The sequence below is a fragment of the Sparus aurata genome, chromosome 5 (genome assembly GCF_900880675.1).
Source record: "Sparus aurata chromosome 5, fSpaAur1.1, whole genome shotgun sequence".
Lineage (NCBI taxonomy): Eukaryota > Metazoa > Chordata > Actinopteri > Spariformes > Sparidae > Sparus > Sparus aurata.
In genome coordinates, this window is record NC_044191.1 from 24,372,470 (window position 1) to 24,385,723 (window position 13,254).

At 43.6% G+C, this 13,254-nt stretch overlaps 1 protein-coding gene across 1 annotated transcript; it reads left to right on the forward strand.

The window, feature by feature from the left end:
- Nucleotides 1-1,038: 1,038 nt before the first annotated feature.
- lipg (lipase, endothelial) lies at nucleotides 1,039-6,816 on the forward strand. Its single transcript, XM_030416690.1, has 10 exons — nucleotides 1,039-1,446; nucleotides 2,595-2,785; nucleotides 3,016-3,195; nucleotides 4,071-4,182; nucleotides 4,278-4,496; nucleotides 4,608-4,850; nucleotides 5,057-5,177; nucleotides 5,453-5,680; nucleotides 5,777-5,881; nucleotides 5,995-6,816. The coding sequence occupies exons 1-10, from the start codon at nucleotides 1,356-1,358 to the stop codon at nucleotides 6,005-6,007; spliced, it is 1,503 nt and encodes a 500-aa protein (XP_030272550.1). The 5' UTR covers nucleotides 1,039-1,355; the 3' UTR covers nucleotides 6,008-6,816.
- Nucleotides 6,817-13,254: the final 6,438 nt, after the last annotated feature.

Sequence of the window (13,254 nt, forward strand, 5' to 3'; positions counted from 1 at the left end):
TAGATAGATAGATAGATAGATAGATAGATAGATAGATAGATAGATAGATAGATAGATAGCAGAATGTGCAATACAATAATAGGCCTACAATAAAATGCTGATGTAGAAAATATAATAAAGTGGAAAATAAGCTCGTTTTAAGGGAATACCTCATGTACAGACCAAGATAAGCAGACCTACAATCAGCCAAAAGTTAAATATCTTCATGGCTTATTGACCTCTTGAGCCGCTGAACCCACTGACCCACTGCACATTGTACCCAGCAGCCTGACTTTGTTTCCACAGATGCTTAAAAAAAAAAAGAGAAAAAAAAAGCTGTGGCTGGATGCAGGTGCCCAGGGGCTGCTGGGTGGGTGTGGGCAGGTGACACTTCCTACCGGGCGTATAGTGAGGGCTGCCGGTTTGTATGTACACAAAACAGTGGTGTTATTGTAGCGGGGATCCTTGCGTGAGTGCGCCCTTTCTTCAGCCTCATCAATTGAAAACCGGTCGTGAGCTAAGCTGATAGTTTGGCAGCGAGCCAGCTGAGAGGGGACGGTGCTTTCAGTGGGTGAGCCTCGCCATCCTCCTCCCCCCTCACACACACACACACACACGCGGGTCGGAGCCTTTTAAATGTTCCCATAGACGCGCAGGGGGGGCTGAGGCTTTCCCACGTATAATAAAAGGCACTGGGAATTTCATTTTTTACAGTTTAAAAGAAAATGTTTTTGAATCATTCCCTGTAAGCGCCTCCTCATTCCAGTGCGCTTCACAGGCTCACGATCTGCTTATTTATTAATCTATTCAATTATTTATTTATATATTTAAAAAAAAAAAAATTGCGGCATTGTTTGAATCCGGTTAGGCAACAAAGGTGTGAGCCGGATGACCTTCATACCAACTACTGAGCCACTGAATACGTTGCACTGCTTGCGTCAGTCGCGCGCGCGCGCGCACACACACACACACACACACACGCCCCAACAAGGGTTGAAACACGCGCAACGTGAGAAGCCTACTACGACTTCATTCACCGCTCGCCACGCCCTCAACGTAAAGAAAAACGGGGGCTTGACCAATGAGATCCGCGATAGATCAGCCGATGATCAGATGACTCAAAAGGGGAAACTATTTAAATCTCTAATCACACGCTCGATGCTAGTTTATACATCTGCTTTGAGCGGTGCGTCCAAAAAAGACGCGCACACCCCAAAAAAAACAACGCACTACCGGCTCTGTTGCTCTTTTGTCACCACTGGATCTAAACTCTGCCGCACCACCAGCAGTCACAGATTAAAACAAAAAAAAGAAGATATTTTTCATATACTCCAGGAAAGCTTTTAATTCCAACCACACTCGTCTGTGACTGAGAAATGAATCATAAAGCCCTTTTACTGTGGATTTTCCTACAGTGTGCCGCTGCGCTCTTCTCGTCCGCTCTCGGGGAAAACGCCGTTCTTAAAGGTAAGAAATCGGCTTTGTGTCTATTGTTCATTCATTTCTATCATTTCTGTCTCTGCCAGCCTCACGGGGAAGTGTCAGACTCTTCACACCGCGGCTGTAAAGTAAAGGGGCAAACGTGAGCTGGTGGGAAGATGTTGAATGAAGAATCCCAGTAAAGCGGCTTTTACCTCAAACTTTCCTCACATCGATCTGCTTAATTAATCCGCATTTTTTTTAAAAATATTTTTTTTAGGTTAAGTCACAAATGCGAGCAAGTGTGGCGGGCAGGGTGAGCCAGAAAAACGGGAATGGATTTTTTTTTTTATTTTTTTTTTTAACAAGACTGCGACGTGTCCTTTTCTGGGAGCCTGGAGACGCGCAGCGCCACGTCTGTGACAACTCTTTGGAAAGATGTTCCGCTGAATCCGCGTTTTACCGCAGACCGGCTCACCCAGAGGTTTTTTTTTTTTTACTACCCAGCTGAAGTCATTTTGGTCTGTGTGGCCCATTACCAAAGGGTGTTGGGTTCATGATTTAAATTCAGATCTGACGTCTCTGCCCTTCTGCGGAGGCATTAACCAAGTCTGGTATTAAGCTCGTGCAAACCCCTTCATCAGGAATCAAAGAGAGAGAGCGGATAAATGTCTAAAAGAAAAAAAAAAAATCTGCTGTGCAGTCTTAAAATAACCAAACATTTCCATACGGTGTTCTTCTTTTTCTCCTTTAATCTGTGGATAAACTGTCAGCATCCTCTTCCTTTTATTGCCTGATTCGAGGTGTGTGTGACCGTTTTAGCCTCCAGGCTGAGAGCACAGTGTGTTAAAGTCAGATATAATTATACGAGCACTGGCTGCAACCGTGTGAAAGAGAGGTTGAAATGGAAGAAGAAGGAGAAGAAGAAGAAGAAGGGTGGTGTTGGTGTTGGTGGTTGTGACATTTTGGCTCTGCGCCTGCGTGTATGGGCAACTTGCAGCCGGCCGGCTTTATTGTAGCAGCAGATGTTGGCTGCAAAAGCGTGTTGATTGGCTGGCTCACTCAGCCGCTCCCTGCCAGTGTGAGGGCTGATTGGCTGGTTGGTGTGTTTTGAAATTGAATCATTGTTAGTGAGATCCTTATTTAGTTTCCTTTCATTCTAAAAATGTATTTTGTATTTATTTTCTTTCCTTCAGGTGAGGACAGCGGACTGGATGAGTTGTCAACGGACGGCAGGGCTCTCGATGGCGCCGTCAAGTACAACATGAGGAAGAGTTTAGACCTGGAGCATGAGGGTTGCTACCTGCAGGCCGGCAAGAAGGACTGTCTCCAGGAGTGTGGCTTCAACGCTACAGCCAAGACCATCTTCATCATCCACGGCTGGACGGTACATGACTTGAAATACTGTAACCTTCATATCCAGTGGCAGGCCTGCTCTTTCCCTGTCTCGGTCACCCTTGGCAACTCTCACCTCTCACTGAGTGAAGGGGGCATCTGTGTTGCAGTCTGCTTTTTGATTGATGGAATTTATCATGTGAATGTGAGAGATTGTGCAAAGAGAGGTCACCAGGTTAGAGGAGTCCGTATGAATGATTCCTGTTGTCTTTTTTCTCGCAGATGAGTGGGATGTTCGAGAGCTGGATGCACAAGCTGGTCGCTGCGGTGATGCGGCGTGAATCGGAGGCCAATGTGGTGGTCGTCGACTGGATAGCGATGGCCCAGCAGCTGTACCCAGATGCGGTCAACCACACCCAAAACGTCGGCCTGGATATTGCCGCCATGATCAACTGGCTTCAGGTAAAAAAAACAACAAAAAAACTTGTGTATTTGTGGTCCAATAATACAAATGCACCTTTGGGTTTCTATTTCCTGCAATGAAACTCAACCGCAATACTCCTCGTGCACATATTGCCACTCAGCCGTGACGTAGTTTGGTCTAATAAATCCGAGGTGTCTTTGGCATGTACATGTAGGGCAATTGTCTCATTAAATATCATGTGTTTTTTTTCTGAATGATTTATGGCGAGTGTGTATGTTATCTGAGCCATCTTGGCAGAGCAGCTGAGAACCTGCTAATCCATAAAACCCGCCACCCCTCTGTCTTTCCATTAGAGTGATTTAAGAGGTCGTAGCCTTTTGTGAGCATGACAGAACTGTCGAGAACGTGTTAGACGAAGTGAGATGGTATGCTTAATATCCATTTTGTTGGATGTTTTTTTTTTTCTCTTTTGGAACTCCCATGCCACCCTGAGGCAGTCGCTCAATTTCTCTCTGCTATGTTGTCATCCCAGCTCAGATTCTACTTTAGATCAAAGCTCTTCAGAGAATTTGATAAGGAGCATGGTCGGTTTCGTACTGAGGCAAAGGCAACAATCGCCATTCAGCAGGACTGTCACAAAATTGGACCAGTGCACAAATGGCAAGTGTGGAGGGCTCCAGGCAGCCTGCCATGTAGTTGTAAACGTAGACAAAGACTATTTCATGGAGACAAACTGAGACAGATGGTGGAGGCGCTGTTGCATGGATCTGTAGATCCTGTCCCGGTTAACTGAGCTCGGCTCAGCTGCGGATACTACGGATCATCTGGCTGGAATCCAGAATTTGTTCAGTGTGTGTTAGCGTTCCTGGTCGCAGCTGTTGATGCTAGTGTTGCAACTGTCTTCTCTTAACAGGACGAGCAGCAGCTACCTCTGGAGAAAGTGCACCTGATTGGCTACAGCTTAGGCGCTCACGTCGCCGGCTACGCAGGAATGTATGTGCGCGGGACCATCGGCAGAATCACCGGTAAGTTATGGCTACTTGAATCGGCAATAGCCCTCCTTTTTAAAGATGGTGCCGCTTCATTTGACTGACACTGTCTCATCTATAATATCTGATAGGTCTGGACCCTGCAGGGCCGATGTTTGAGGGTGTGGAGGAGCAGAGGCGCCTCTCCCCAGATGACGCCGACTTTGTGGATGTTCTGCACACGTACACTCGAGAGGCTTTGGGTGTCAGCATTGGCATCCAGCAGCCAATTGGGGACATTGACATCTACCCCAACGGTGGTGACGTGCAGCCCGGCTGTGCACTTGGTGACGTGCTGGCAGTGGCTGGAAGTAAGTTCTTCAGCACTGACTGTAGCTCCAACAACAACATACCTAGCCTTTTGTGCGATGTCTGACTGTATACCCAACCTTTTTTCCTTTTCTATTTTTTTTTTTCTCCAGATTTTATGGAGGTGATGAAGTGCGAGCATGAGCGTGCCGTGCACTTGTTTGTGGACTCCCTGATGAACAAGGACCACATGAGCTTTGCCTTCCAGTGCACCGGCCCCGATCGCTTCAAGAAGGGCATCTGCCTCAGCTGCCGCAAAAATCGCTGCAACAACATCGGCTACAACACCAGGAAGATGCGCAAGAGACGCAACAGTAAAATGTATCTGAAGACACGTGCTGACACTCCCTTCGGAGGTGAGTTATGAGGACATTGCCTGGAAATGCATTGCAGTCAGTTATCTTTTGCTACCATGTTCACTTGCTAGAGTGAAACCAATTAGTTTCTTATCTTAAAACTCCATATCTACATCTTTTATGATCCAGCAGTTGCCAGAGTAAACTACTACTGTACACAATCCAGCGGGGGATCAAACATTAACTCTGTATGTTTTCTTTTGAAGGCTACCACTATCAGATGAAGATGCACGTGTTCAACAGGAAAGAGGCAGACCATGCAGATCCCACCTTCCACGTCAAGCTGTACGGAGCCCATAACGACACGGCAAACATATTTGTTGATGTGTAAGTACAAACTTTAAATGCTTCCTACAAAACTGTGTGCACAGACTGCTGTGATATACATTTGGAAACTGAACCTTGTTTGTACTGGACTTTTTAAAATGCCAGACACATACGTTTGTGATGTAGTCAGACTGAAGGAGGAACTAAAGTAACTTTCAGTTCAACTGCTAATTAGCTAAAGCTGATATAATGTCTTTGCCAGAACTACAAAGCTGCTAGAACTGTGATTTATTTCTGGGCAGCTAAATTAACACTGTTTATCGTTCTTTGTCCAGCCATGATGGAGCTGTCGGTCTGAACCTGACCAACACCTTCTTGGTGTTTACCGAGGATGAAATCGGTGACCTGCTGAAGATCCAACTGAGCTGGGAAGGAGATTCTGAATCCTGGAACTCGGTCTGGAAGAACATCAAGAAGACGTTCTGGTCCTGGAACACCAAGCCTCCCAAACCTGTGCTGGAAGTCCGGAGGATTCGTGTGAAAGCTGGAGAAACGCAGAAGAAGTAAGTAGGAGCAGCAGCAACTAGACGCCGCACCATCTAGGATCTGTTTCACATGACAAAGATTAACAGAGATTTCTCCTTTTTGCTTTGTCGCAGGTTTACGTTCTGTGCCCAAGACCCTGGAAAGACCGAGATTTCACCAGGGGAATCGGTAACTTTCGTGAAATGTCGTGATGGTTGGGAAGTGAAACCAAGAAAAAGGTAGGAACCATTACAATGTTGGATGTTTTCCGTGAAATGAGATTTTAATTCCACTGAAAACAGAAGAAGCTGGTTGTGATTCTTATTAAATGAAACTTGTTTTGGATTGGCAGGCTGCCCATGTAACGACAACTCGGCACTTCCACCAACCAATGCACCATCACCATGGGGGACCCAACATGGATCAGCGAGAAGCATCGCCTTCTCTTTATTTGAGCACTTTTCGTAGGAGGATTGATCAGCGCACGGTGCGAGGGGCTTGACTGGACTCTTAACTGCTCCAGCAAGGTTTCCATCTGTTTCTGGAAACGAGGACTCTGGGGTTCAGACTACAAGACAGCTGGAAGACGACGCGCGGGCTTGAGGCACGGGGCAGTCCTTACTGTGTCGAGATCGCCCGAGGAGTTACAGAACGTTCCTTTGTGTGGACTAGTGATGTAGAACACAGATCTGTGCCAGTGGACATACACCAGCAATTGTAGTCGCTGTACTGTACATTTTTAAATATTTTTTTATTTATGAAAAAAAGAATGGAAGCACTGCAAGACCAACGTTATTTATCAGATCACATCCCGTGATGAAACATATGTTGAATGCATTTCTCCTAGATGCAGTATTTGTGTTTGTGTGTGTGTGTGTGTGAATGTTGTGCGTGCGTGTGTTGTGTGTGTTTGGTGTGTGTGTGTTTGGTCATGTGTGGGTGTTTGTGAACAAGTGTGCCTTTCTGCTGAGAGATTACTGATACACTGAACCAGTGAAGGAAAAACGCCTGATCTCATTGCACACGATCTTTTCTGAGGTTTTTGTGCAGAGTGTTACTGTTACTGTATGTGGCTTATTATTATTTTTTTTTTGGGGGGGGGGGGGGAAGGGTGTTTATGTACATAATGTAAATAACTTTTTGGAAAAATAAATTCACCTGATATTTGTAGAAACTGTTGCCTGTCATTTTAAGTGTCTGAACTCTGAAAGACTTCTCGGCTTCTAGGTGGTAATTTGCCTCAGTCATTAGAGGAACTTAAGGTTCTTCGATGTCGGTAAATTTACTGGTGATAGTAGGGTGCTAGCTTCCTTAAATGGGTGACATGCAAGCTGCTCATTTAACAAATGCCCATAGATGAGCATGCGAGGGCCCCGTAGAGACTCACTTATGACCTGCGTGTAAGCATTGAATACAAATAGCCTTTGTTAGCTGATACCTGGGCATCAATCAAGCTTACTAGCCCCCTCTGAAGGAGGTCTGTACAATACCAAAGAAACAAGGAAGCCTTTATAACATGCTAAGCTCTTTAAAGAGGCTCTTTTATAACAATTTGTAGCATTTAACATGTATTAACCACTTTTTTTAATTGGCCTTCCCCGGCTCCCTGTTGCCTAATCAAGCCTCTGGATGATTTTAAGTTGATTAATGCTACTGGATTTCTTTGGACATGGGCTGTATTTTTCGTGTCAGTCCAAACGTTATGACTTGATGCAGATTTTCGAGCGCCTCGTCTCTGTAAGCTACCGATTAGAAGATGGAGTCCGCGAACATAAACTAATGACCGGCTTCTGGAAGTTGCACAGAGCCCCTTCAGAGATTTACAATAATAAAAAAATGTAAAATGGCTGCTTTTTTCCGGATGGCTTTTTTAGGACGGTAACTTGTAAATATCCGACAATGTTTGTGCCAACTTGAAAAATATCAAACATATGTCAGCTCTCACTGAACAGAAGCTCATTCATCCAACCTCAGTATTCGTCCCTCTAGACTGGAGAGCTTATGGATAAACACACCGAGTTACAACACTTTTTGGCTTAACTAGAAATCTACTAAGCAAGCACTGAGTTTTCACATTGTTCATCAGTAATCCAATCTTTCAACATGAAGTTCAAACCCTGTGCCACACTGGTTGGATTACTGTGAGTTGTAATAAATCAGGAATTCCACCGGCATTCCTGAGCTGTAATGACTCATTTGCATTTGTTGGTGCACGGGGCAGTGAAGTGGCAGCATCCTGCTGAGCTTTTTTGTCCCATTCATGTTCCACTTAAACGTCATGCCAAAAAAATCTGGATCCGAGCAAGTCGAGACAAATATTTTGTTACAAGAGAAATACCTGGATGGTTCGTGATGTGACAACTGTCGTAAAAGAATTCTACACACAAAATCAGGTGGTCGTTGTTGACTGCAGCTGGAGGATCCCGTTGGCTTAAACCACTCGTGCCTTTTACATTTCGTCTTCATCCGTGGGTTTCCTGGTTGTAATAAACTTCTAAATTCTGTTTTGCTCTCAGTGCAGCAGTGACCCATTTTTTTCCCAAAGACAGAAAAACCTGCAGTAACCCCGACAAGCCTGTCTGTTGCGGAGAACACGGAGCTCTCGTGCAACATACCACCCAGTGTTGGTTTGGTGACTCACTTCAATTTTCACAGTCATGGAGTCATCATAACTCTCTTGATGCCATCCGCCTCCCACATATAATAAAACCACGACCTATTTAGTCACTCTCTGGTCAAGCCTGTTAAGCCTCTTTTAAGTCTATAAGTGGAACTATAAAATAAATTATAACTGTGTGTCTTGCATCAGCCACAACACACATTAATGGTTAAACCAAGCAAGGATGCCAAATGTGTTAACACTGCGATGCTTTGCAAGAAAATCTTAATTCAATTTGCTACTACCCCTCAACTGCATCTCAAGGTTTACATTAGGGGATTGGGTTTGCTTATTGCGCTCTTCAATGTGTAACGTTAATGGGGGATTATCTGTGTTGCTATTTAAGTGCAGTCTTTGCCGTTTGTGACTTTGATCCCTCCCATAGTGTGACTCACTTTTGTTTGTTGTCTGCTGATTTCCCCCATTCTATATATAAGTTGCTTCCGCCACTATTGATAATGATTGATAAAAATTGTGGGGCGGGGTGTGTCACGTTTCACAGCTTCACGCAGGACAAAGTTTGAGAGCCACTACTTCAGGAGCAATTTCCAATATGTGGCCAGAATTTTAGTTTAAAACATTAGAAAAAACATCAACAGAGAAATTAAGTACTCGTTTTTCTGTTTACCTTGCAAACGAAATGAAAAATACAACCATACACCTTCTGAGGTCAAATAAATCTCTTTTAACGCACTTCATTCAAACTTGACATAAATTAAATAAAACGCAACAAAAGAGTCTTGGTTTGTCCTCCCACAATCTCCTCTGGTTTATTTTGAAATAAATCCCCACTTCACAGAGTAAGATGTGGGATATTCTGACTCTACAAGCCATTTTCACCTGCTGCTGTTGTCCGACTCTGTCGCTTCTTGCCGACTGCCATGCCTGTTCAGACCCTGGTTTGATGTCCATCTGTGTTCACTCTCAGGCCACTAAATCCAGTTGAACTAACAACCCCCTGCGAGCTGTGTGGCTTAGGCAAACTTTAGGGCTACTGGCTCCACAGCTAACAGAGCCATGAGCAACCTAGCTAACGGTAGCTAGGTACAGCTACCGTAAATAGTCTACATTTTTGTAACTAAATCTATTTGCTTTCCTGCTGAGAGTGGCTAGCTTAGCTTAGCATAAAGACTGGATATAGGGGGAAACAGCTAGCCTGGCTCTCTCAATCTGCTGTCTCAGGGGGTATTAATGTGATCAAAACACAATGTACTCTAGAACAGAGGCCTGCTCGAAGAGGTGGGAGTGCTTTCTGGTTCTAGGAAGCTCTGCTGAATAAAACCCAGCACAGGTCTTTGTACATCAATCCACATTCCACATTTTAGAGGGTCCCGGGCTTTAATGGGCAGTTGTCCAGCACATTCAGGGAACCTGCTTCTCAGAAGTGGCCCTGCAATGGAAAGAATGCAACAATGAATGACTTACTGATCATTAAAAAATAAAATCAAAGGAAAAATAATCAAGTCCCATTTATCCCACTGATATGCATCTTTCTAGCAGATTGTGTTATACCTAGAGCAATTATGTGGTTTTTTTTTACCATGAATTCCCCCAAATAACATATTTACTTAAATTTTACATATATATATATATATATATATATATATATATATATATATATATATATATATATATATATATATATATATACATATTTATTTATTTTTTATTTAAAGGCACACTCCAAGAACAAAATGTTAACAAAAGGTCTAAAACCCACTATTGCTCCCAATTTAAATTATTTTATTACAAAGACTACCATCAGATGACAACTAAATCCATGTTTCTTGATGTTTCTTTACATTTCTAAAACAAATTACAATTTAAATATTTTCAAATGCCTTGCTGATCTCCTGTGTAAACACACACTATTACCTGTATGTCTAAGACTAATGTCCAACAGTTGCAACCGTTGCTACATGACTCATTCTGATAAAAAGCTAAATTGAAGGGAAACCCCGCTCACACATAAAAAAGTGTAAACTGAAACCCACAAGCTTATCTGACTATAGGTTCATTTTCACAGAATGGGGAAGGAGAAGGGAACGGTTGCATGACAAGTGTCATCACCTTGATAACCTCTGTTAACACGAAGCCTCTGAAGTCGATTCACATGATCGAACGAGCTCGTGAAAGACAGACTTCACTAACATTTGCGTGGCAAATTAAATTGTGCAGGTCTTGTGGAGACGGAAAAATACACTTGAATAAGTTTGCAAATCTAAATGTTTTGGTTTCAAGGTCCTTCATGCTGTGTCTCTGTCATTGCTAACAGATCGTTTTGGCGCCACGAGCAGTTCTGTGTTTCTGGTTACCACGGGTGCCACGTGCCTCGCAGATTAAAGGGTGTTGGTGCGCACATCACCACATGTTGGGATGTTGGCTCAAGCACCACATCAGCCCATGCGCTGAGGGGCAGCAAGCAAAGAGCGGGTGGGGGAGGCCATCTCACGTGATCCTGGCAGTCTATGCACGCACTGATGTATGTTGGAGGGGAAACACCTGAGGGATGTTCGCGCAACGTTTCATGACAGTGGCCACAGTGGAAACAACAGCAGAGCCGGCTGTTGACCTCCAAACACCCGCTGCATGTACTGTACTCGGCGTGATGCCATCTGAGCGACTGTGGCATGCCAGTCAGAGTCTGGCCGGAGTTGAAAGTGTTGAGGTCACATGGACTCTCTCTGTTTCCAAGTAAGATGTCCTCCAAATGTTCTAGGAATGGGAGAGGCGAGAGAGAGAGAGAGATGTAGTGGACCCGACTTTTGTTTTCAGGGAATATGTTCTTACATAGGATTATTTGAACAAATAATCCACTGGATATTTGATCTGAGAATCGTGTTTTTGTTGAAGACATGTTGTGATACTAAAAGGTTGGAGCAGTTGGAGAGGTTGAACTGGATAAACCAGGCATTTAAGAAGCTTTGCTTTTCCTCTGACAGCACACTGTTTTGATTCTCTTGTGGCAGCAAGGAGGCCAAACTCACTGCATCATCTGTTTGGTTTGATGTCAGTCTGTGCTTTGGATGCCAATCAATTATTTCTGTCTTGATAAGATTAGCAATGAAGCAGGCTGATAGATAAAGATGTGAATGGTATTGTTCCCACCACTGCAAACTGGAATAAACAGACTCCATACAGCCACGTCTCTGTGAGGATGTTAGCTCACCATTGGCATCTTCAGAAGATCAGCGTTATGATAAAGTCTTGTAGTTTATGACTGTTTTGCTGAAATTGGTATTCCCTGTGACAGAGATAAATTCACCAGCATTGGAGAGGAAAGTTCAGGTTTTGACTTGATAGCAGCAGACTTTGAACCAACCACTGCCGACATCCAATCTTTCAACCATCCAACCTGACCACCCGGACGACCCCAAGAGAAGGAGGATGGCCAGGGTACAGACTATGCTAATCCATCTTGGATTTAAGGCTGCAACTGGTTACTGTTCAATCGCAAGAAAGTGAAATCAACAAATGACACAGCAGCAGCAAAATCAGAGACTTTTTTTACTGAGATCTTTCTGAGCCACAACAACTCAGATCACTGCAGTCAGAGCGCAGGACGAGAAGAGGTGGACTCTGTTCACTGATGCTTGGTGCTCCAACGCGGTCAACATTGATGGAGAGTGTTTACCTGACTTCAAATGTTTAATATGAAGCTGTCAACCATATTATCATCACCAACTTGTTCCAGGACGCAAATTTAAAAAATACACTACAGAGTTAATTTGAACATCTTAGTGTGTTAGCATTTCAATGCGAAACAAGATGATCTGCAGATGATCCACAAACAACAGCTATTGTTAGCTATGAAGTTGAAGCAACCTGTTCTACATAGTTTCCAATACCTCCCTGTCTTCTTTACTGGCATGCCCTTGGACACGGCCCCTTGTTACATACGTCGGGGATGTTGTGACGTAAGAGGAATGTAAAGAACAGCGCTCGCATGCAAGGGAGCAGTGTTGCTGCCGAGGAGAAGGTGCACAGTCACATTGAGTTTCATAGCGAGACGATCATAAATCAGCCAGCCAGGATGAACGTCCAATCAGGGATCTCATGCTTTGAAGTCTATGTTTATGTTTTGACAGGACTCACCATGTTTGTATACAAGCGGTTATAATTACACTGTCACCTGGTCTCTGTACTGTAAATGTGAGTGTTGTTTGGCGTGTAAGGGCAGGCAATTTTTCCACTGGCCCCCTTAGCTCCTATTGGTGCACACGTCAACACTTGACACGACGTCTTCTGGTGTCACATTTGTTTCCTTGTGCTTTCCTAACGGTACACAGTGTGTGGGATCAGTGTTGTGATACACAATGTTGTGACTGGGCGGTGCGTCAGCTGTTGTTGAAGTCATGAAGTCATCTTTTATGACTTCCAAGGAGGAATTCCTGAGGTCAAGTTCACAATGAGAGGTCCAAGGTGAAATGTGTTTCACCTTTTGGTACAATCAAGGTGACGGAGGTCATAAAAACAAATTGATATCATTGTTCTGTTCTGTTATTTATAGTTGTGTGTCTGCTGCCTGTGTTTGGATTATAAGGTTTTAATTAGAGATGCATTTATCAGAATGAAAGATAATCTTATCTTCAAGATACGATTTCTGGGGGCCAGATGTGTGATATTGCTGTTATGACTAGCCCAGATGTGCTTTGGCGCTGTGTTTAAAGTTCAATTTATTACTCTTTAATTTGTTTATTGAATTTTTCACCACAGTAACATATCTTATAATGTTGTGCTTTTTCTTTTTTTTAACCCAAATATTTAATTTATCACTAATTGAAATACAGTCATTTCTACCGGCCCTCTCAAAAACACAAGCAGAAATGTTGACCTGTGGTTTTCGCACAGTGTATCTCATTATGTCTGCAGACCAAGCAAGAGCGTAGATGTCATGGACTTTCATATAACATTTTAACATCTTGCTATTTTTGTCTATAATTTTGTGATTTC